At 36.2% G+C, this 26,034-nt stretch overlaps 1 protein-coding gene across 1 annotated transcript; it reads right to left on the bottom strand.

Moving 5' to 3' along the window:
- Positions 1-3,864: 3,864 nt before the first annotated feature.
- LOC133338639 (anoctamin-5-like) lies at positions 3,865-24,793 on the bottom strand. Its single transcript, XM_061546807.1, has 11 exons — positions 24,749-24,793; positions 19,662-19,901; positions 15,508-15,623; positions 15,267-15,435; positions 15,130-15,185; positions 14,886-15,044; positions 14,664-14,824; positions 12,349-12,593; positions 11,672-12,281; positions 4,194-4,681; positions 3,865-4,125 (listed from the first exon to the last, which is right to left on the bottom strand). Exons 1-11 carry the CDS (start codon positions 24,791-24,793, stop codon positions 3,865-3,867), a joined length of 2,550 nt encoding a protein of 849 aa, XP_061402791.1.
- Positions 24,794-26,034: the final 1,241 nt, after the last annotated feature.

Below are 26,034 nucleotides of genomic sequence, written 5' to 3'. Positions count from 1 at the left end.
GATATATAGGGACTTTGGGGCACCATTTACATCAAATCGGACGAAACTATATATGGGAGCTGTATCTAAATCTTGAACTATTTTCACGAAATTTGGCAGACATCATTCTAGACTCAATTCAGTACGTTATGCCAAAATTCGTGCAAATCGAAAGATATTTAGCGACTTTGGTGGACCATTTACATCAAATCGGACGAAACTATATATGGGAGCTCTATCTAAATCTGGACCGATTTTCTCGAAACTTGGCAGACATCACTCTAGGCTTAATTCAGTACGTTATGCCAAATTTCGTGCAAATCGAAAGATATATAGGGACTTTGGGCACCATTTACATGAAATCGGACGAAACTATATATGGGAGCTATATCTAAATCTGGACCGATTTTCACGAAACTTGGCAGACATCATTCTAGGCTTAGTTTAGTACGTTATTCTATATTTCGTGCAAATCGACATATATATGGTCTTTGGTTCGCCATTTACCTTAAATCGGGCGAAAATATATATGGGAGCTATATCTAAATCTGAGCCTATTTTTCCCAATTACAATAGGGTTCATCCTTGGGCCAAACAAATGAGCTGTGCCAAATTTAGGCATAGGTTTAGGCATAGCTCCCATATAACAGTACCTCCCAGTTTTCGTTATTTTGGGATTCTTGAGCGCGTTTTTCAACCGAATACGCTGAAATTTGGTACATTGAGTTCTTATTGGGTACTAATGTCTCTCCGAAATATTACATATATATATAGGTCCACTTTTTCTGGCGGCCCCATATAACGGTACCTCTGAATTTTCAGTATTTTGGGTGTTTTGATCTATTTCTCCACCGAATTAGCTGTAATTTAGTATTTTGAGTTCTTAATAGGTACCAAATTTCCTCACAAAAAATTTTGAACATAGGTCCATTTTTCCGTATAGCCGCCATATAAGGGTACCCCCAATTTTCGGTATTTTGGGGTTCTTGAGCGCGTTCTTCAACCCAATTCGCTGCAATGTGGTATTTTGTAGTCGTATATGGTAATAAATCTCCCTACTAAAAACTAAATTAAATTCGCCCACGTTTTTGGGGTCTTCCCCAAATAACCCCCAATTTTATACCCTCCACCATAGTATGGAGGATATATTAATTTTATAATATTAATTTTATCATTAATTATATCATTCATAGAGTATATATATTCTTGATCAGGGTAAAATTCTAAGACGATATAGCCATGTTCGTCCGTCTGTTGTAATCACGCTATTTTCTGAAGGAATTGAGATAGGATGCTGAAATTTTGCATAATGTTGACTTTTGTCTGCAGGCAGGTCAAGTTCGAAGATGGGATCTATCGATCCACGTTTAGGCATAGCTCCCATATAAGGGCACCCCCCAATTTTCGGATTTTGTGGTTCTTGGACACCTTTTTCAACCAAATTTGCTACAATGGGTTCTTATTGGGTCCCAAATTTCTCCCCAAAAAATTATAAATATAGGTCCACCTTTTTTTGGTAGCCCCCCATCTTTGCAGTATTTTGGGGGTTTTATCATATTTTTCCTCCCAATTGGCTGAAATTTGCTACAATGAGTTCTTATTGCTTTCCAAATTTCTCCACCAAAAATTATGCATATAGGCATATTCTTTCGGATAGCCCCCATACAAGGGTACCCCCCAATTTTCGGTATTTTTGGATTCTTTGGAATTTGGAATTTTGAGGTCGTATATGGTAGCAAATCTCCCTACCAAAATAATCGCCCTCTTTTTGGGGTATATCCCATACAAATCCCCCCCTTTATACCCTACACAACTGTCTTGTCAGGGTATTATAGCTTTGTGCAGCCCAAAGTGTTTGTAACGCCGCTAAATATTGGTCCTAAACCCACCTTTAAGTATACCGACAGTCATACCTCGACTTGCTGAGTCGATGAAGACATGTGTGTCCGTCCGTCCGTCTGTCCATTATAATTTGTAAACACGATACAGGCCACACTTATGGACCAATCTTCGCGAAATTTTGCATATGGGATGGGTTCTGGTTAATATTTAGGGGATGAAATGGACCAAATACTTAATTTTTGTCGGTTTTTCTGGTCGCTACAGAGGCCGCAGTTATGGTATGAACATCGTGAAATGGAAAAGGTAATCGGGCCAAAGAATAAGCATGCCTGTTTATATAAAGATCGGTCAATATTTAGCGGGTTAAATGGACCCTGACTTTTGTGTGAAAAATTACAAATTTTTTATTCTGGGGCGTATATATATATAGTATATCCAAGAGGAGTTATTGACCTTGAAATTTATACCAATTATATGGCCGTATCTACTCTGATGTGGGAGTTATACGTAATTAGATAAAGGTGACTATGTGCATAGTATTACTATAACTCCATTAGAGGACGGAAATGTCACGCTGATCGCTTTGAAATTATACATGAAATTCCGATTATGGTCAAGGACGACGCCTATAGGTGAAGTTGAGATTTCATTCGATGGGTGTAATGAAACGAAAACTTTAATTTTGTCAATTTTTTTTCAAATTCTCTAGAGGCAATTATTATATGCAGAACATCACATATTTTTCAAGGTGAAGGGGATCTGACCAAATACTTAGAGCGGCTGTTTAGATGATGATCGGTCAATATTCCGAGGGTCAAATCAACAAAAACCTAAAGTGACCAATTTATTATTTTATGGCGTAATAATTCACTTGAAGAAAAAAAATTGGAAAATATGTCAGGTTTAGAAAGTGGAGTTGTTGATCTATAATCGGTTGTTGATCTATAATCTATAATCGGTATCACGAAATATTACCCAGGCTCAGAATATAGAACCGCAGAAAGTTTGCTTTTCGTGGTAGTTGTGTAGGGTATCATATGGTCGGCCCGTCCGACTACACTGCTCCGCTCACTGGTTTATATTAAAATAGTTATCAGATATTTTCCGCGTTTTGGGCTTATCCCCATGTTTTCGCATTCCACCATAGTAGTGTATATATTCTGTACTCGAAATATGGAATTTTATGACGATTTAGCCATCTGTTTTAATCATTCTACCTTCGGGAGATATTGAGGTAAAAAACTAGAACGGCCAGGTTCGAGAATGATATATAATATATCGGTCCCCAGTTGTGCCTATCCACCATATTGTGATACCTACCCATTTTCGGTATTTTTAATATTTAGCGTGAAGGAAGGTATTATGATGCCAAAATGTTTGGCTAGCAATAGAGCTATCTATATAAGTCCTTAATTTTGCATAGTACCTCAAATAACTACAACTCCAACTGTAAGGTATTCCCTACACGATGTAATAGCCTCCAGAAACCTACACATAGAAATATTTTTTCGGCAATGACAATGTTCATATTAAACCAGCAGCTTCCACCCCAGCCTGAAATAAAATCATATGTACGTCGGTGAGGCCTCATATCGACAAAATTGGTCCACATTTTGGGGTTTTGCGATTTTAGGACAAATCTCCATTAAAAATTGCTGAAATTTGTATTTGGTATACATTATGGTTTACAACAATATTTGTTGGTATAGGTATACGTGTTGGTATGTTCCCCATATTTTCATTTCAAGTAACTATTAGTATATCTATGGTGGAGGGTATCCAAACTTCGGCCCGGCCGAACTTAACGCCTTTTTCACTTGTTTATTTTTGAAAAAAGTTATGCGGCATTTATTAAACTTGCAATTTTAGTTGCTTTGGTTTTGGCCACCATTAAACATTTAATTTCCTCCGATTAAATGGAGCATTAATGACTCTAAGGCTGTCCGATTGACATGATCTTACACACATATATAATTTTTTGTTTTTTTTTTTTTTTTTTTTGTAGTTTGTTTTCCAATTGCTTTTATTGTAAAGCACATGGGTCTATAAACTAGTTTCTTCTACGCTTTCAGCATATGTCGAACTATCATCCGAAGTATCACTAAGGCTAGTATCCGATTCTGGTGCCATATTTACAACCCATGAGATAATTTCATCTGCATTTCGTTCAATTACTTGGCGCTTTTCACATTCAATAATGTATTCACGTAACAGAAAGTTTTCATGTTTAATGCGTTTCACCAGTTTGGCAGAGACATCTGGTATGGCCCAGGCAATTATGGTTTGAAGACCACCAATGACATTCTGAAACAAAATACAAGAACCAATAAATTAGGTAATAAAACTAAAAGGCCTATTTTGACTCAACTCACCTGAAAAATAACAATAAATGCCAAACGGGCCATTAATATTTTCCAATAAACAATTGGTCGTTTATATGGAAATTCACCACCCGGAGGATTCCGAAACTCTATATACCGACACAGTGTAACGTTGCCATATTTCGAATAACCAAAATTAGGCGGTTGCGGAAAATCACTGGTATTAAAATAGGCCAATGTGAAATTAAGATAACCCTGCAGTTCATCATCGTGTGTGGCATATTTATAAACAATTTTCGGTATAAGATTAGTGGAGAATGCAATAATCATGGCACAGGTGGCAACAGCTAACCGTGTTATCACCGTCATAATACCAAACCATACACCAATATTACTGGCTCTCTGGGCAACTGGTCGTCGAATAAATTTTAACATTTTCACAGCATCGGTACGTACTTCGATAGCATTGTTAATCAATGCCAAAAGCGGAGCCAATGGGAATGCCACACCGAAGAGTGTAATGAAGCCAAATTGCATTACTGAAAAGAGAAAAAAAATATTTCTTTTTTAAAATCCACGCCACGGAGCTCGGCTGGGTCGAATTATTTATAACATCCACCTAAAATACCTAGCATAGATCGCGACTCTAATATAAAGGCTGTCAAAACATGGTTCTTTATTGAAATTCTGGTCTGGTTGGAAAGTTAGGCTTAAACCTTCAACAAATGGAGGCCCAAAAACGGACCTACATGGAGAATATTCTTCGAAGAAGTTTTATACCCACTTAGACGTCGGAAAGCTAGATTACAGCTTTCTGTAAGAAAATAGGTTTTAGATAGATAATGGATTTTGGACAACCACACATGAATTGGTAAATGGGCTCTTGTAAGGGCCTATATCCAAAAAAATAACTTGTATTGAAAATTGTGTGTAAATACATTTTTAACCTCCAAGAACCTGGTATGACAAGTTATAGCCACATTAGTGCAAAAATGAAATAAAATCATTCCAAATACCGAAAATGGTAACGTAGGAGATGATCGAAACCAAGCAACGGCTCTGATTGACTTTAACATGGCAAAGCCCATGTTTATTTTGGTCACTATTTCATCTCAATCATAGTACCAGGGGTAGCTTCTCTCATCATCCGCGATTTCACCCATAAGAGCTAATGGGTTGAGGCGTCGGGTTAGTTACCCACACTGCGACAGCCACTGATACAGTGTCTTAGACGTTCGGTCGATCCAAGGAGCGAATATCGATTCGGGTCACTACCTTGTAGCAGTCAAGGTTCACACTCGTTTCTTAGACGTCCGATCGATCCGAGGAGCGAATATCGATTCGAACCACTACCTTGTAGCAGTCAAGGTTCTCATTCGTCTTAATGTAGCAGCAATGGTGGGATCTAACACAACACGGACGTCGAAAAGCTGCAAACACATCAACTAGTAGACGCCTACTCCGCTCAACTTACCCACCTGCTTGACGAAAGCACTCCTTATCCCTATAATAATATTTCCCACTGATATTTGCCACAAACTGCAGCAAAATCAGCACATGGGTACCAACTACCACCATTAAGAAACCTGGTACGATCAGGAGTTTCGTGATGCTACTTATGTGAAAAAACCTGCGCATAGGGCCACACTGCAGGCATTAGCAACACATACTGTGAGAGAGAATTATCGGGAGGAAAGGAGAGAGAAGGAAGGTATTTTCAGAAAAAAGAAAGAAAAACGTGTGCGGAAGCAAATCGAGATATTCAGAAGTCAGAACGAAGACAGGAAATTTTTACCAACGAGTAAAACACCAAACCGACTACTTTGATGTGGGCACTTTACCATATAAAGAAGGAAACCTGGTGACAGATACAGACAGCGTGTTGAGGATCTGGAAGGATCATTTTGCAAAGCTTCTTGTATCAAATAGTAACAGTTAGGAAGATACCCCAGAAACAATTAGAGATGACGATGTTGATTGTATACCACCCAGGCACGATGAGATCAGAATAGCAATTAGTCGGTTAGGAAGATACCCCAGAACCAATTAGAGATGAGCCACAATGAGATCAGAATAACAATTAGTCGGCTAAAGAAAAATAAAGCAGAAGGTACTGATGGATTACCAGCTGAACTATTCAAGACCGGTGGTCAGATGCTGGGCATGCACCAACTGATTAGTAAAATTTGGCTAGAGAAATGCATGTTCAATGATTGGAACCTCAGCATCATTGTGTGCACAAAAAAGGGGACAAGATGATATTTGTTAAGCATAGAGGAGTTAATCTCCTTCCCATCGCATATATAATTCTATCCAGCGTGCTGTGTGAATGACTGAATCTATTGGTCAACGGCATTATTGGACCATACCAATGCGGCTTCATATCTGGCAAATCCACCATTGACCACACGAACGAGGACAAGTTCCACATATTCGTCGACTATAAAGCTGCGTACGACAGCCATATCCGTTCCGAGGTATTTAAAGACATGTCTCTCATCGGTATTCCTGCAAAATTAATACGACTATGCAGGATAACTTTAAGTGGCACAAGGTCAGCAGTTAATACAAGATGCAAATGTAAACCGAAATTGCACTCTACACCAAACAGCATATGTTACTCGCCTACGCCGACGACATCGACATAATGGGTCCAAGATTGCAAGCGGTAACAGCCATCTTTGAACAAATTGTGAAGGAGTCGGCCAAAGTGGGACTGACAGCAAATGGCGAGAAATCCAAGGTAATGGTATCAACGCACAAGAAGACCAGTAGACTCGGACTAACGGTGGAACTTGAAAACTTACGCCTATATTCATCGGTACTGCCGTAAATAAAACTAATGACTTCAGTTTTGAATGATGACTTCGGAGAAGGATAGTGTTGGCCAACAGATGCTGCTATGGTCAGAGTAAGCAATTCCAAAAGAAGGTCACCTCTCGCCATACCAAACTATGCTCTACAAGACGCTGATACTATCCGTGCTGTTGTATGGACCTAAAGCATGATTACTTTCGCAGCGAGAAATCCAAGGTGATGGTATGAACGCACAAGAAGTCCAGCAGACTCGGACTAACGGTGGAACTTAAAAACATACGCTTATATACATCAGTACCGCCATAAATAAAACTAATGACTTCTGTTTTGAATGATGACTTCGGAGAAGGATAGTGTTGGCCAACAGGTGCTACTTTGGTCAGAGTAACCAATTCCAAAAGAAGGCAACCTCTCGCCAGACCAAACTACAAACTACCTCTCTCCAGACCAAACTACACTCTACAAGACGCTGATACTATCCGTACTGTTGTATGGACCTAAACCATGAGTACTTTCGCAAGCAGGTGAAAGAAAAATTATCCAAAAGATCTACGGGCCGCTCTGCGTCGACGGTGATTATTGCCGTCGAAAGAACCATGAGTCAGAAATATCGAGCTGCAGCTACTACGCTGGCTAGGTCATGTTATGAGAATGGATGAGGATGCCTCAGCTCAAAAGGCATATAAAAGCGAGCCAATTGATGGTTCACGAATTCGCTTCGATGGTCTTTCAAATTGGAAATATTTTACAAAGTTGGATTATGAAACAAATGTTTCTATCACAAACCAGCTTAGTAAGTTAGTAATGCCGAAAATGAAGCGGAATTGATCTGCAATGTCAAAATATGGACATATGCCAAAAATAGAGCGGAATAGTAGAATGGGGGCAATACCAAAACATAGACCTGTATCGAGCATATTCTGCAAAAATTATATTCGCCCTACATTACAAATTAGTTTAAAAAATGTTATTTTAAAAGAAATCTAGTCCTGTGAAAAAATATTTCTTAAAAAATCTACGCTCTTGTTGTGATTTAGAAAATATTACTTTAAAAATCTACGCTCTGCTAATCCTTTTGAAAATATTATTTTAAACCAGTAAGGAAAGAAGTAAAGTCGGACTGGGCCGACTATATAATACCCTTCACCACTTTGGGCATATTATACATATGTATCCTAAAAGACGTCGCCTTTTCGAAGGAACATTGGAATGAAATTGAACGAACTTAAATATGTGATCTTTATCTATATCTAACCCGACTAACATCAATCCCTACACATGCCATTCTGCATTTACATAAAATGTGACGAAAATATATATGGGTGCTATATCTAAATCTGAACCGATTTTCATGAAACTTTGCAAACATTATTCTAGACTTAATTTAGTACGCTATACCAAAATTCGTGCAAATCAAAAGATTTGCCAGGAATTTTTCGCACCATTTACCTAAAATCGGGTGAAACTACATAAGGGAGCTATATCTAAATATGAACCTATTTTCACGAAACTTGGCACACGTCATTCTAGACTTAGTTCAGTACGCTATTCGTGCAAATCTAATGATTTTCAAGGACCACCATTTACTTAAAATCTAAATTTGAACCGATGTTCACGAAACTTTGCACACGTCATTCTAGACTTAATGTAGTACGCTATGCTAAAATTCGTTCAAATCAAAATATTTGCAGGGACTTAGATGCACCGTTTACTTAAAATCGGGCCAAAATATTTATGTGAGCTATATCTAAATCTGAAACGATTTCTACGAAACTTAGCACACGTCATTCTAGACTTAATTTAGTACGCTATGCCCAAATTAGTGAAAATCTAAAGATTTGCAGGGACTTTGATGCAACATTTACCTAAAATCGGGCGAAACTATATATGAGAGCTACATCGAAATCTGAGCCGATTTGCACGAAACTTAACACACATCATTCTAGACTTAATTCAGTACGCTATACCAAGATTCGCGCAAATCACAAGATTTGCAGGGACTTTGATGGAACATTTACCTAAAATCGGGCAAAACTATATATGGGAGCTATATCTAAATGCGAACCGATTTGCACGAAACTTAACACACACCATTCTAGACTTAATTCAGTACGCTATACCAAGATTCGCGCAAATCAAAAGATTTGCAAGGACTTTGACGGAACATTTACCTAAAATCGGGCAAAACTATATATGGGAGCTATATCTAAATCCGAACCGATTTGCACGAAACTTATCACACGTCATATTACACTTAATTCAGTAAGTTATGTCAAAATTCGAGCAAATCTAATGATTTTCAGGGACTTTGGTACACCATTTACCTAAAATCGGGCCAAACTATATATGGGAGCTATATCTGAACCGATTTTCCCGAAATTTAGCACACTTCATTGTCGACTTAATTCACTACGCTATGCCAAAATTCGTGCAAATCTAATGATTTTCAGGGTCTTTGGTGCACCATTTACCTAAAATCGGACGAAAATATATATGGGAGCTATATCTAAATCTGAACTGATTTTTTCCAATTTTCATAGGGTTCGTCCTTGGGCCAAACCAATGGGCTGTGCCAAATTTTATCCAATTCGGATCATAAATGCGACCGGTACTTTGCTCACAAAAATGCATTTTAAAAGAAATGCATATATCGACTCAGAAAGTGATTCTATGCATATTCTCAAAAGGAACCATGGGTCTATCTCGATTATTTTTGCCTGTTACAGACATATGCACAAAGACATAATACCCTGTACCACAGTGTGGTGAAGGGTATAAAAAGCTATGCTCCGGGCGTGCTTTAGAAAATATTCTTTTAAAAATTATCTGCGATCTGTGAAAATATATGCTCGGCATGTCCTTTAAACAAAATATTTTTTAAAAAGCCTATGCTCTACGAAAATATTCTTTTTAAAATATTAAGCTCTGTATATGGGAAATTACAAAATTCTTTTAAAATTCCATTAAAAAATCTTGAAAAATTTTTTTGCGAGCACATTTATGATTTTTGGTACATAGGTTAAGAAAAATATGCTGATTCGAAATCTGTTCGCGTTCACAAATTCGGATGCTGCGCACAAAAGTTATAGCGGTTTTAAATCTTTTATTTCAAATATAAATTAAATGAATTCCTATTCGTTGTAATTCGCGAATTTCTTCACAAATGCTTAAACACCATTGTTTTCTTTGCATACTAGTCAAATCACACTGAAATGCGGTTTAATAGTCGCGAAAAACAAATAGAAACATGAAGATATCGGAAAATAAAATAAATTAATTTTTGAATTAAAACAAATTTTTTTTTTCGAATTTTCGTTTTTTTATAGTATGGTTAAGAGGATACGGGTTTGCCTTAATCTTCTAAAATATACGACGCTTTCTTCTGCAAATTCTTTTAGATGATTGTTAAATATCGGTAGATTCATCTGATAAGAGTTTCGACGTCATTAATGGCTAAATACATTGCACTTACAATACATAAAAATTATCAATATTGAAAAGCTTGCAATTCGCGAATTAGTTGAAATCAGTTTATGCGCATGCGATCAATCATGTCTTTCCATAATTATTAATTTTTCGATGTTTAATTTAGCGGTCAAAGTGTGCCACTCGATGCACTTTACTATGCAAAAACCCTAAAAATGGCTAAAAATCACGCAACGTGCATACGATTTTTATGCGCATCCGATTTTAGTAATCTCCTATGAAAATACGCAAAAGGACACCTATTTTAAAAGGATCGGTTAAGAACCGTGGATGTGCCTCCACAATCAATTTTGGATAAAATACGCATATTTTTCGCGTATCGATGTAGATTTGACCTATTTCCACACAGATTCGCGAATTTGACAATACAAGCATAAATGCATGTAAATTTAATTCGAAGAAAATCGCGATTATTTACACGAATTTATCAAAATAAGTTTTTGCAGTTTTTCCCACATTCAAGGTACCTATACCCGCCGTTTTATTGGACGGAATTCAACATGGATGGGCTCATTAGATCCGGCACGTAAAAAAAACTAAAATCACGCGGGGTTCCACGGAATTTGAATGGACTTTATTAATTTTAGACTCAAAAAATATGTTTTTTATATAAATTCACGCACTAAATGTTCGTCTTTGGAACCCAATTGCAAAGAAGCTACAGTGAGCACATTCATGAGATATACACTAAACGAAGCAGAATCACGAGTTCTACGATCCTATAATTAGTATATTTTATTATCTGGATGCGCATCCTAATTATAAGAATAATTCAAAAAACACCGATAATCCGGCTTCAAAATGTCAGCATCCATTTTGGGTGGATGCAGTGATTATATCGAAAAATCATACATTAGAACCATATTGTCCATGGGGTATTCTGCAACTTAGTCACTGATCACATGTGCGTGCGTTGTGTAGTTTAGTTCATAGTTCATATTTCGCGAGTTATAACCATGCAAACCTCAGCTTCAAGGAATTTAAAAGATTTTTGTAATTTCCCATATACGCTATGAGTACATAGAGTATATTTTTTTCAAAAAATGTATGCTCTACAGACCCTTTAGAAAGTATTCATAAAAAATCTACGTTCTGCACTTCTTTAAAAAACCTACTCTATTTAGAAATAATTTCATTGAGAAATTGAAATCCTTCAAAATGTATTCCTGTAAACCTCAAATCTCTTTTGACTTGAATCCTCAACGATTCCCTAAACATCTACTCACCCATTTCCAAATATTCAGCAAATAATAAACGACTTGTCCATGGTTGCAATGGATAATCCTCATTCCATTGATTATCCGATACAAAATTTTTCACACTCTCCCGCTTTTTATTTTGCACCTCCTTCCATTTCTTTTTCAACAAAGGTAATAAATTCTCCACAATTGCATTCATAAGTTGTTTGCCAACTGTAATAATCACCAATTGAATACATAATTCCATTAGGCAGCCACCAGGATTACACTCCTGCTGCCGGAAGCCAAATATTCGATTATATTTCATGGGATAACCGACAAATTTCCCCTTCAAAAATGCAATATAGAATAACGAGAAATAATAATTGACAAATTGGAAAATATAGATTTTCAGCGTTAGGCTCTCATCATATTCCGTCTGGGTACGACAATATTCACGATTGGTTAGTATTTCGGCCAGATAACTATAGGCATAGTGTAATATTGTTATAATAGTCAAATCAATACAACCTGCGGTAATTGGTTGGGCCATAATTTTGTATGTCGTTGAAGTTTCATCGCCCAGAAAACTATGTGAGGCTTTGAGGGCCATGCGATATATGATCATCGACAAAATTGCAATAATCGAAACGCATACCTGTGAGGGAGGTGGGGAGATAAAAGGAATATTAGAAATGACTATAATTTTTGTATATAAAACTTACCGACAAAACAGCCACACTGTAGCTTGCAAAACATGCCGAAAACTTCACCGACCAAAATGGAATTTCCGCTTCAATTAAATTGTGTCCACTTTTATCTTTTATACGATCGGCTAATTTTCGATTTTTTCGTATCATTTCCAAATACTGTGGCCGGGGATGTTCAACTTCCTGTGTATAGTCGGTAAGACCCCAACGGTGTATTAAATTTGCCGAATATCTTTTCCACAGTTCTAAATAAACAACAGCTGGAAAATGGGAGCATGTTGTAATAAAAAAAAATCGTTTATTGACTTGTAAAGACTATTCTATGCTGGAGGGTAAAATAGGTTTGGCCACTACAGTACGGATGGTATATTGTAGTACCTCTCCGCATATGGTCAACTCTTTAAAAACAGATACCTCATATAAGGCGAAATAAAAGCTGTATATAATTCCGTAGACCTCCAGAAACCAAACCAGCAACGCCGACAGACATTTTTTATACCCTTCAACACACAGTGTTACAGGGTATTATGTCTTTGTGCATATGTTTGTAACATGCAAAAGGCATCGAGATAGATCCATGGTTCCTTTTGAGAATATTCATAGAATAACTTTCTGAGTCGATTTATGCATGTCCGTCCATGTATTTTTGTGAGTAAAGTATAGGTCACATTTATGATCCGATTTGGCACAGTTCACTTATTTAGCCCAAGGACGAACTCTATTGAAATTGGAGAAAATCGATTCAGATTTAGATATAGCTCCCATATATAGTTTGGTCCGATTTTATGTAAATGGTGCACCAAACTCCCAATATTCCTCCGATTGAGGCAAAATTTTGCACAGAATAATGAATTAGGTCTAGATTGATATATGCCGAGTTTAAGGGAACCCCACCCATTCTCGATTTGAATTTTTCAAGATTTTCAATGGGCTGGTAAATCAATACCAATGCTTGTTAAGGTTTGTAACTTTGCACATATATATTTGAAGATTTAAAAGAGAAGAAAAATAATTTACAAAAAAATTTTGTTGTGGTCTTGTTGTTGTTTTTTATAATTAAAGAAAAGTCCTTATTTTTGATGGCGGGCATGATAACTCCTCACTGGAACATCGGAATCCGAATCCAACGGTGTTAGAAAGATTACATGACTGGCCCTCGTATGAACTAGGATTATTGACTTCACTCTAAAATTAACAAAATGGCGGACCTTTGAAAAAATATTTTTTGAAAACCGCCGATTTTTGACCACAAATTAAGTTAAAAAATAAGGAAGATCTTCACCGATTGGCTTTATCCTAGTTCATACGATAGCTATACACTCACAGAGAAACGTGTAAAAATTTGGAATCGATTGGGTTATTAGTTTTCGAGTTATCCTGCCCGCCATTCGCAAAAGAGAAAAACGCGTTTAAAGTTTGAGAAGCCCTTTAGCCGTCACTTGATGCTGACACAATAAATCGGCTATATCTGCAAGAGTTCTTGACATTTTCACTTGAAATTTTGTAGGGACATTCTTGAATGAGTGTAGATTAAAATTAAATCCAAACATTTTTTGACCCCGAGAATGGGGGGGTCCCCTTAATTTAAATCGATTCAAATTTCCATATAGCTCCCATATATAGTTTTGTGCGATTTTATGTAAATTAAGCACCAAAGGGTCAAATTTGGGCCGATTGGCACAACATTTTGCACAGCTTTATGTATGCGAAGTTTTGTTGGAATCGTTTTAGATGAAGATATAGCTCCCATATATAGTGCCGTCCGGTTTAAAGTAAATGGAGCACCAAAATGTCAATATTTGTCCGATTATGACAAAATTTTGCACAGCTTATTGAATTAGGTCCAGCTGAATTTTTCACAAATTTTATATTGGTATGTGTATGTTAAGTTTTCTGAAAATCGGTTCAGATTTAGATATAGCTCCCATATATATTTTCGTCCGATTTAATGTAAATGGTGCACCAAAGTCCCTTAAAATCTTTCGATTAGCACGAAATTTGGCACAGAGTAATGAGTTGGGTCTAAAATGATGAGTGTTAAGTTTCTTGAAAACGGTTCAGATTTAGATATAGCTCCCATAAATATTTTCGTCCGATTTAACGTAAATGTTGTACCAAAGTCCCTTAATATCTTTCGGTTTGCACGAAATTTGGTACAGCGTAATGAATTGCAGAATGACATGTTTATGGATCCCATTTCATTTTACTGGTCCTTTAATGCGACGCCTGTTAGGATTCATCTGTTGAATATGCCCAAAGTGGTGAAGGGTATCTTATAGTCGGCTTTCCTTACTAGTTTTTACTTGTTAGTATGATTACATTTTACTCACCCCAAATCGATATTATAAATGCAAACGCCACTGTCATATTATTATCAATTAAATAATTCGCTTTTGCTGCACCGCATGTATCTTTCAGTTCCCAATAATCACAATTTCGATCACATTGGGGACACATCAACGTTGTTTTATTTGTATTACATATTTCTCGACTATCAAAAATGTATACAAATCAAACAGTAGGTATACACAAAAAAATAAATATTACCTTACCTTATCGGATCTGATCGCCGTGTAATGAAACCATAAATGAACTGCAATATACCAATTATACTAATTGGTATTAACATATGTGTATAAAAACCCAGCCATGCAAAATATATTGCTATTCTAGCACCAAAATATTCTTTAATAGCATCTAATGGTTGTTGACTAGGAAGAGGTTATTGGTAAATGGCAAATAAATCGTATTTTATTTCCGGATATAAGGTAATACGTTTTTCTAATCCGTACTTACTGTATCCACATTTTTATGTTTGCCCAGTCTTTTAACAGCACTTGTCGCTCGACATCCTGTATAATATATATTTAATATGAATTTAAAATGAATTTTTGAAAACGATTTTTGGAGGAGAGTTTTTTTTTTAAACTTACATCATGTAAACTATAAGCACTTTCATAAACTCCATCGGCTAATAGTTTTTCTATACCCAAATTATCTGGTGTCTCTTCACCTTCCACAAATCGTTGACGTTCCAATATAAAATTGATTATGTTTATTCTGGTTCCCGAATCAAAGAAATTTGGAAGTTCACTATCAAATCTGTAAATAGTTGAGAATATATTAATTTATATTCATTGATATGGAAGAGGTTTATCAATGGTCGATACTTACAAACACTCGTATTTCCGCTGAAATTCTGAATAAATGCGATTCTTTTTCAAATTATGCGTGAATTCTTCGTCCGGGTTGTGTTTGTCATTTTCATAAATTCGATTTTGACCCGGAATCTAAATACGATTTAACAAAAATTAGCATGTTTTATATATGAACGTATACAATATTTAAATTTATTTATAGACAAAGACATTTACATAGCTGTCACAACAACATGTTTATAGGTGGATTTAATTTGGTACATATATCTATATAGATCACATATTTAATCCATTCCGATTGCATGTCGATTGTCCTCTAAAGATGCTGTCTGTTCTATCGACAGGTCATTGTACGTATGAACATCCCTTGTATGTACCCAAAGTGGTGAAGGGTCCAAAAGTCGGACGGGGCTATATAGTCCCCCCCCGCCCGACTTTTGGAACCTTCCTTACTGGTTTATATTAAAATAGTTATCTGATTAGTTCCGCGTTTTGGTTTTGGTTCTAAGACTCCGTTGCAATCATTTCACCTGGAGGATATTGAGCCCGCATTTAGGCCTAGCCCTCATATAAAGATACATACCGATTTTCGGTATTTTTAATATTTAGCGTAAAGCAATGTATTTTGATGCAAAAATGTTAGTTTCGAAATAGTGCATAGCACAGTATACAAATGCTCGGTAATTCTTACACGATGTAATCAACATTGGTCCCGCTTAATGTATAGTCTCCTGAGCCTTCAGAATTTTGCAGTATTTTGGGGATATTCCACCCTACCATGCGTCCCTAATATCGGTCCACTTTTTGGTGTTTTTAGAAAATCAATTAAAAAAGTGTCAGTCAGCGTTGCCGACAAATGTATACCCCCACCCTATGGTTTGCGGAGAAGGTCTTCGATGGGTCCCAACTTCGGACTTGATCTAGTCTTCAAAGAGATAATAGGTTGTAGAAAGTTTGGTTCAAAACGGACATTCTATTCGCCTGATATTGGATTTTTAAGTATTAAAATTTTGACTCTTTGTGGGGAAGGTACTAGAATGCGTGTAACAATGGGTTACATCTTTGACCATTTTGTGTGGGAGGTACCAGAAGTAGTGGACCTATATTCCTCATCTTCTAACTTGAACTAAGTTTGGAAGAAATAATGACATGTGCAAAGTTAGGATGAAATCCAACTTTTCTGAAACGGATTTGGGATCTAGAACCAATATTTTGATGAGGCACAATTTCACCGTATCAAAGTGTATACACCCTCATTAACCATAAGGCTAAGGGTACATCCATTACAATTGCTGAAATTTGTATTTGGTGTACATTATGGTTTACAAATTGGTTTGTAGAAATGTCGGTAAATGTCCATTTTTTGGTATGTTTCCTACCAAAGTTCGGCCCGGCGGAACTTAACGCTTTTTCACTTGGCAATACATTGAGAACCCAAAATACCGCATTACACCAATTTCGATTAAAAACGTGCCCAACGGAGGTTGGCTATACACTAAGAATCCAAAATACCAAATTATATATTATATCTCCAAAACACCGAATATTTGATTTGGGCTACAATAACAATAACATGTAAAAACTTGTTATATCCTCCATATATATATATATTTGCATCCATTGACCTATTGAACATTTTTTGGGGATAAGTATTTTCTTCACCAAGAACCTGGAAAGACAAATTACTGCCTTCAAAACCCCGAAATTCCAAATTGAATGCGCCAAAAGCTCTGGAAATGTCGAAAATTGGATGAAGCCTTTATATAGAGAATATGGCGAAACATTGGCCATATAATGATCATTTTCTACGCAGATGTAATCCAGAATCAAATTAGTAAGGAAAGTAGTTAAGTCGGACGGGGCCAACTATATGATACCCTTCACCACTTTGGGTATATTCAACAGATGGAATCCTAACAGACGTCGCATTTTTGAAGGACCATTAACATTAAATTAAACATTTCATTAAGCTGTACTAATTTTTGGTCAGATATAGAGTTGCCCCTTACAATGGGACAAAATTATGTAAATAAATTTTAAGCAAAATATCGAAATCTAAACCGATTTCATCGAAACTTGTCACATGTTAGGTTACACTTATTTCAGTATGTTTTTTGCATTCGGCCATATTTTGAACTCTTCATTTACTTATAAATCCAAATTTCGTGCAAATCGAAGGATATATATGGACTTTGGTGGCCTATTTACATAAAATCGGACTAAAATATATATGGAAGCTATATCTAACTCTGAACCGATTTTCACGAAACTTAACACACATCATTCTAGACCTAATTCAGTACGCTGTGGAAAATTTCGTGCAAATCGAAAGATATTTAGGGACTTTAGTGCACCATTTACCTTAAATTTGACGAAATTTAGATATAGCTCCCATATATAGTTTCGTTCGATTTTATGCAATTGGTGCACCAAAATCCCTATATATCCATCGATTTGCACGAAATTCGGCATAACGTACTGACTTGAACCTAGAATGATGTCTGCCAAGTTTCGATAAAATCGGTCCAGATTTAGATATAGTTCCCATATATAGTTTCCTCCGATTTTATGTAAATGATGCACCAAAGTCCCTATATATCCTTCGATTTGCACTAAATTTTGCACAACGTACTGAATTGAGCCTAGAGTGATGTCTGCCTTGTTTCGCGAAAATCGGTTCTGATTTAGATATAACTCCCATATATAGTTTCCTCCGATTTCATGTAAATGGTGCACCAAAGTCCCTATATATCCATCGATTTGCAGGAAATTTGGCATAACGTACTGAATTGAGCCTAGAGTGATGTCTGCCAAGTTTCGAGTAAATCGGTCCTTATGTAGATATAGCTCCCATATATAGTTTCGTCCGATTTCATGTAAATGGTGCACCAAAGTCCCTATATATCCTTCGATTTGCACGAAATTTGGCATAACGTACTGAATTGAGCCTAGAGTGATGTCTGCCTTGTCTCGTGAAAATCGGCCTAGATTTAGATATAGCTCCCTTTTATTATAGATTGATTTTAAGTAATTGACGCACCAAGGAACCAATGGGAACAAAACGTTCTGAAATTAGTATAACCTAACCTGTGACAAGCTTGTTTGAAATCGCTTAATATTTGGATAAAGCTTCCATATATATTTTCGCCCGATTTCAAGTAAATTGGGCATCAAACTGCTCATGTTAGTCAGATTGACATCAAATTTTGCACAACTTACAAAATTGAGCATAGAATTACGTAGTTGCGTTTTCTAGAAGTACAGATATAGCCCAACGGATGACCTATTTATATTTGTTTGAAGTCGATTTACATACTTTTGTCCCATTGTAAAAAACGAATGACATGTTTATGGATAGATCTAGGTAAATTCACATTTAGATAAATATCACATATTTTATTTCATCCAATTTCATGTTAATAGTCCTGTTTAATATACCTATAGTGGTGAAGGGTATCGTATAGTCGGCCCCGTCCGACTTTACTACTTTCCTTACTGGTTTTTAAATCACTTTTAATGGAATTTCAAATATTTTCTCAAATATCTCTTAAATTGTTAGAATAATTTTATTTTCAAATTGATACATGGAAAGACAACACATGTAGCATGTTATGTGCAAAATTTCAATTTAATCGGATAAAAAATAAAAATTTGGCAATCTAAAAACAAATGGGTATACCACATTTGCATCACTTCCTATAACATTTGACATAAAGTTTTCAGTCTCACTATACTGCAGCGAATGACGTTGAGGTCCGAGAAATATTAGCACTTATACACTTTTGATGGGAATTTTCCCCAAATCTCAAAGCACAGAAAATTAATACCACACACCAATATTAATTCTGTTTGAAGATTTTTTTACGCCACGACATATTAAAATATAATAAATTCCATCTAAAAATTGCCAAAAATCCTTAGAATACCGAAAATTACAAGGTACCGTTATATTGAGCTATGCATACAGTTGTGGCCTTTCAATGCTAAGTTTTTGTTCACAATTATCAATATTACAACAACTACTATCAATAATTATGTATCTACAGGTCATAACTTCAAGGGCATGAATAATATTTCTTTTATTTATGTCATTATGTTCTCATGACCTCAGCATTTCAAGTACTGTGATTCATACATTTGAATAAAAAACAAACACCGCCGTGTACATACCATTTTCATTGGCATTTTAATTTTAAGTATTTCTGCATAGCGATACAGCACCTCTTTGGGGGCATGAATCAGAACGAAATGAACACTTAGTGCCTTATCGCGTTCCAGTTGGAGGCCTTCTTTTGCAAGATTAGTTTCGAATATTTTACGCTTCTTGATATGATCTTCACTTCGATCAGCAGAGTTGTAGGCCAAAACGAAATCAACTTCGCGCACACCATCTTTGAAAGAACGACGTTTCTATATTTCAAATAAATATTTTTTTTTAAATTTTGTTGTTCTCTTAACATTTTTGTTTCTTTTTATCACCGTTTTACAGTTTCCCTGCAAATTTAAAATAAAATTTGAGGCGCTCATATAACTGCTGTCGTTGGAACACATTTGTAAAATAAAACATAAATTAACTTAGTAATCCGCACGACGAACTCGATGTTTCTTAAAATCAAACCACAATACAACTGAGAGCAATGCTGTGATTTAAGTTCACATGATGTTAAGAAATATACAAATGTAATCTAAGAAATGGTATTTAAAATATATATATCGGTTTTTATCACTTCTTAAAATAAACATTTTTAAAAATAATTTAATTATTTATTTAATTTTAATATTAACCATAGACCGCAATTTAATAATAACCATTGACCGCACTTCTTATGAAGAAATTATGAGTGTTGTTACATCTATCATGACTCCTACCTTAGGAAATCATACTAAAATCCTTGTAAAAGCCCTTACCAGGCACCGGTCAGTTTACCCAAAGTGCCTCAAGGAGATATCGTTTTAAGATCCCAAGTATCATTGATACAAATTGGAGATTTGGTCAATTTGTTCATCTGTCTGCTTGACAGGCTGGTGCGCACGATAAAAAGTAACCGATTTGATTCAAACTTTGAAAATAGTAGAGTAAATTCGGGTAATGTGGACTGTTTAAGCAAGAATCGCTGTTAAAAATAGTTAAATAGTTAGCCTTTGATTTGAAAGGCAATAGCCGTTGAAATCTGTTCACTCCTCTTTATTACATCCTTGTAATAGTATGAGACTGACAGATTTCAACGGCCTTTGTTTACATTTTTGAGTTTGCGCCACCTTAAGGCATCTATATGTCAACAAGCATTATTAGTACTTGTTTAACTTTCGTTGTTACCGATCGACTGGCTGCACAAATATTGTTGGAAACACTTAGGCTTTATAGTAAGCCACCGTACATATTGTTGTACCATTCAGGTAATATTGTTTACCAATAAATACTCGGCATTGGTCGAAACCTTTTATTCATAAACATATTGTGTTTTATTTATTTCTTTTATTTTTGCTCACGAGTACGCATTGGGCGTACTGACTCTATTGGGAGACTTTCGATTGCACTGTACCTGCCAACCACCCAAGTCCCTATAGTGCGGACTTAACATTTGGTCAATTCGAACCGGATTTTGGAACCCATAAATACAGTCCACAGCCTTAATATAATATTATTTATTGGTACGTATAGTGCAGTGAGCAAAAACAATAATAATAAAGTGTTTCGTTTGTTTGCGTGGCCGTCATTACAACGCGTCGCGGATTCCCTCCTTTTGTTGACAATCGATCAAAGTCCATTCGCGGACAGTCACACGGGAACATTAGAACCAAAACAAAAAGTAATAATTCTTATATTTGGTTACATTTTGTTTTTCTCTAAATTCGTAGAGAAAATATCGTTTACGTTCTTCAATTTGTTCTTGTAAAATTAGTCGAAGAACTCCTTTTCTATCGCCTTTCATAGCGTTCATATTCTTTTGAATATTTTCTTATTCAAAACTATACAAATATATATTCATATATACGCGTGTTACATACGTACGTTTGCAGCCTATTCGTGGCTGCCTATTTGTGGATTTACACACGTACGTATTGTTACATACTCCAGCATCGTCGCTTTGTTGTTCTGGCTAGTTGGTCAGCCAGTCGCTTGCATGCGAATAAATACACACACGCGTGTAAGCATACATACTGCATTTTCGCTAATTCCCTTTTCTGTTGTGTCCGTTTTATTGCACGGTCTCCGGCCAGTGTATTATTACACAGTCCCCGGCTGGTATATTAGGACAGTGACACATATTATTATATTTTATGGTAAATATAATATTTGTGTCAGGGAATAATACTTAAATATTTTTGGACATTTTAAAATCCAGTGCACCCTACAATCGGTCAATTGGACTTTTGTATAGTGTAGGGTGAATATCTAGCATATTGGTGCTCATATTTTATATTTTTGATTTTAAATATTAATTCTGCATTTCGTTGCAAACTAAAAGCATTTGTTGATTTTTTAATTTTTATTTAATATTGTGAATATTTTGTGCCCTACAATTGGTCGTTTGGACTTTTGTATTGTGTAGGGTGTATATTTTATATATTAGTTTCTTGGTGAACTTGATTACTTTTTTGTTTTTGTTATTTTGATAATTTACGCTACAATCGGTAGTTGACGTATTTGATATAACACAATTCATCTACAATTGATAGTTTATTTTCGTTTTGGATTTGGTACATGTTATTTGGTATTTAAATATCTCATATTTGATTTGTCGTCTTTTTAAGCAATTCTGGCTAAAGTTTACTGAATGTTATATAAATATAATCTGATTCGCAGATTATTTTCAAAATATTAAATTTTTGGACAATTTCGTTCCCTCTGGAATAACTTTTGGATTTTTATTTGAAATTTTTCAAGTTTTTATTCTGTTTGTGTTAATTTTATTTGAATTTAACATTTCTTGTATGTTCCACTGATTTGTCTTGAACTTGTAATTGTTTAATATTTTTGGTTAGATTTAAATAATGGCTTTCACTCCTTTGGACTTATTTATTCGTGCTTCCAACTCTATGGTGAGATTCGCTGCACACTTCGATGCATTGAAGGAAGACGAATTAGATATTTATGATCTTGAGGTTAGGAGTGATGAAATCAAAAAATTGTGGAAATCGGTTGAGGAAAATTTTAATTATTGTCTCTCCCACATAGAAAATCCCGAAGATCTTGATATGCTATATAGTAAATATGAGGTTTCGTTTAAAGAATATATGCGTTGTTCCTCCGTTATAAAAAGAATGTTATCTAAATTAAGGAGTTTGAATAAATTGCCTCTTAACTCTTCTCATAGGAGTTCGGTAGAATCATTAACGGAAAATCCTGACAAAATTTCTTCGGAAAACCTTTCGGTAGATGCCACTGTTAAAAATATGAGCTCGTCGTCCCACACTTCTCTCGAGGTGGGAATACAAACATCTAACTCCGCAATATTAAGTATTGGGAACCCTAGTGTAGACACCGGCTTTATTGTTGATTCTTCTAATGTCGATAACTTTCATAACCTTGCGATTCCTCCTTGCAATATTGATATTTTCAGTGGAAATATACTTCATTGGCCCACTTTCAGAGATTTGTTTAGTGCGGTATATATTAATAACTCCCGATTGACAGATATTGAGCGTTTATGTCATCTGGTGAGTAAAACTAGTGGTGAGGCTCGAGAAATCGTCTCGAAATTTCCTTTGACTCATCGAAGTTTTGAACCTGCGTGGAATGCATTGAATTCCACGTATGATAATCCACGTCTTATTGTCCATAGCCATTTGAAAATGTTGTTTGGCCTTCCTGTGCTGGATCAGGAAAGTAGTTCTGGACTAAAGTCGATACAACGCGGAATTAATAGTTGTCTTTCCGCAATGGCAATCTATGACATACCTACGGATAATTGGGATCCGATCGTGGTATTTATTTGTTTGCAAAAATTGCCCAAATTAACACATGCATTATGGGAGCAAAATGTAAAATCCAAATCGTCTCTTTCATCTTGGAAAGAGTTAGATGCATTCTTGGCAGAGAGAATTCGTACTCTACTGTGTTTGCATGAGATGAGAAATGGTAATACTGTGTCAAACTCAAATAATAGAAAGAGTTCCGTATCTCGTAAATGTATAGCTTCCAATCCTCGTTCGTCCTCTGATTCTTGTTGCGTTCTTTGTTTAGAGCAACACCGATTACACCTTTGCCATCGGTTTGTAGATAGTACACCTGCCGATAGATTTAAATTAGTTAAAAGGCATCGTTTGTGTGTAAATTGTCTTCGTAGGGGACACGAAGTCAAAAATTGTAATAGTCGTTATTGTCGAAAGTGCAATCAGAGACATCACACTCTATTGCACAGAGATAGCTCTATGGTGAGTAGTCCGAGTCAGATGGTGACTCCCACAAATTCCAATTTGTCTTCTTCGGCTCCATCATTTCGACCCCGAAGTTTGAATAATTGTTCGTCCTTCTCCACTGTGATTGATCCATCCACATCGGCAGGCACTGCTATTCGACAAATATTTCACGCGTCGCAGAACAAAGCAGTTCTATTGGGAACAGCCATGGTCAATATTGTTAACCATGGTGCTTGTTTTCCTGCTCGGGCGTTAATAGATCCGGCTTCTGAGTCGTCTTTCATTTCCGAACGACTTCAGAAGAAATTTAAATTGCCGGTTAAACCCACAATTTCGACAATTCGTGGAGTAAATAGTACTGTTGCCACAACTTGTCGAAAAATATGTTCATTTAAACTGGGTAGTTGTCGTAATAGGTCTCACAGTTTGGAAACGTCAGCATTGGTAGTAGATTCCATATCGGGAAATCTTCCATCCATTTCGATTACTTCGGATCTTAAATCGGATTTGTCAAATATAGTTTTGGCAGATCCCGATTTCCTTGAATCTCGTCCAGTAGATATTTTGATAGGAGCAGACTTATATCCACAAATCGTAAAAAATCATAGTTTTCGACTCTCGTCTGGATCGCTGCTCGCTCAAAATACAAAATTCGGCTGGATAATTACTGGTCCTATAACATAAATTCTTTTCGTAAATCGTACGAAATCGTTGAAAGGCGGCCCTCAACAAACATAACACAATTTGGCTCACATATCGCGGGGTCCCTAATGGCCCTTTCGTTTCGCGGGGTCCCTAATGGCTCTTTCGTTCCGCGGGGTCCTTCATGGCTCTATCGTTTCGCGGGGTCCCTAATGGCCCTTTCGTACCACAGGTCCTTTCTGGCCTCATACATCCGCGGGGTCCCTAATGGCCCTTTCGTACAATAGATCCTTCATGATCTATGTAATCGCGGGGTCCCTAATGGCCCTTTCGTTAGCAAGTAAGCTTGTTATTTGAAAAAAGTAAAAAAAAAAAAAAAAAATGATGAAAAAAAATTGGAAAAAATATTTGAAAAAATGTAAAAGGTTTTGCTCACCATGCGCTATGCCGTTTTTTATAATTTATTATATATGTTAAAACATATGGATGTTTCAAGGGAGGCGGCAAATGTTTAAGCAAGAATCGCTGTTAAAAATAGTTAAATAGTTAGCCTTTGATTTGAAAGGCAATAGCCGTTGAAATCTGTTCACTCCTCTTTATTACATCCTTGTAATAGTATGAGACTGACAGATTTCAACGGCCTTTGTTTACATTTTTGAGTTTGCGCCACCTTAAGGCATCTATATGTCAACAAGCATTATTAGTACTTGTTTAACTTTCGTTGTTACCGATCGACTGGCTGCACAAATATTGTTGGAAACACTTAGGCTTTATAGTAAGCCACCGTACATATTGTTGTACCATTCAGGTAATATTGTTTACCAATAAATACTCGGCATTGGTCGAAACCTTTTATTCATAAACATATTGTGTTTTATTTATTTCTTTTATTTTTGCTCACGAGTACGCATTGGGCGTACTGACTCTATTGGGAGACTTTCGATTGCACTGTACCTGCCAACCACCCAAGTCCCTATAGTGCGGACTTAACATTTGGTCCTTCGAGCGTCCACACATCTACATCTAAAAATTCGGGATTTTGGGCGTTTGGACACGCTTTTGAGCGAATTGGCTGTAATTTAATATGTCGCGTTTTCATGGGATGCCAAAAGTTTGCCCTATTGCGGCAGTTGAGACCAAAGTTTTAACATAGACCCTATTTTGTGGGTTTCCGTTGCCCATGACCTTAGTTCTTGACAAGTATATTCAATATATCGTTTTCTATTATTCCTATGTGAAAGCCTGAACCTCCGCCTTTAAGTTCGTTCTGTGATCTGGTAGGCGAAGTCAAACATCGGATCTTCTATTCTCGAATTCCTAGCAAATTGGGAGCCTTCACTGTAACAACTGTTACAATGGGGCATGTCCGCTAGTGTTCCGCTATCCCATGAGTCCTTGTCTAGTATCCTAGTTTCATATGTTGTGACTACTCTTATTATACCCTTCACCATACGGTGGTACAGGGTATTCTGATTTGTGCATATGTTTGTAACAGGTAAAAGGAAACGAGATAGGCACATGGATCTTTTTGAGAATA

Source organism: Musca vetustissima, unplaced genomic scaffold (genome assembly GCF_032173495.1).
Source record: "Musca vetustissima isolate MV318-11 ecotype Yass unplaced genomic scaffold, APGP_CSIRO_Mvet_v1 utg72596, whole genome shotgun sequence".
In the NCBI taxonomy this organism is placed as follows: domain Eukaryota; kingdom Metazoa; phylum Arthropoda; class Insecta; order Diptera; family Muscidae; genus Musca; species Musca vetustissima.
This window is presented reverse-complemented; position numbering and strand designations above follow the sequence as displayed.

Bases quoted from the DNA above. Each gene is read 5' to 3' on its own strand.
- LOC133338639 (XM_061546807.1), bottom strand. From the start codon at position 24,793: ATGAAGGATCTATTGTACGAAAGGGCCATTAGGGACCCCGCGGAT. The intron at 15,186-15,266 runs GTAAGTTTAAAA...TATATTATACAG, and splicing joins GTGCTTATAGTTTACATGAT to GATGTCGAGCGACAAGTGCT. The intron at 12,594-14,663 runs GTGAGTAAAATG...CCCATTTTCCAG, and splicing joins ATTTATAATATCGATTTGGG to CTGTTGTTTATTTAGAACTG.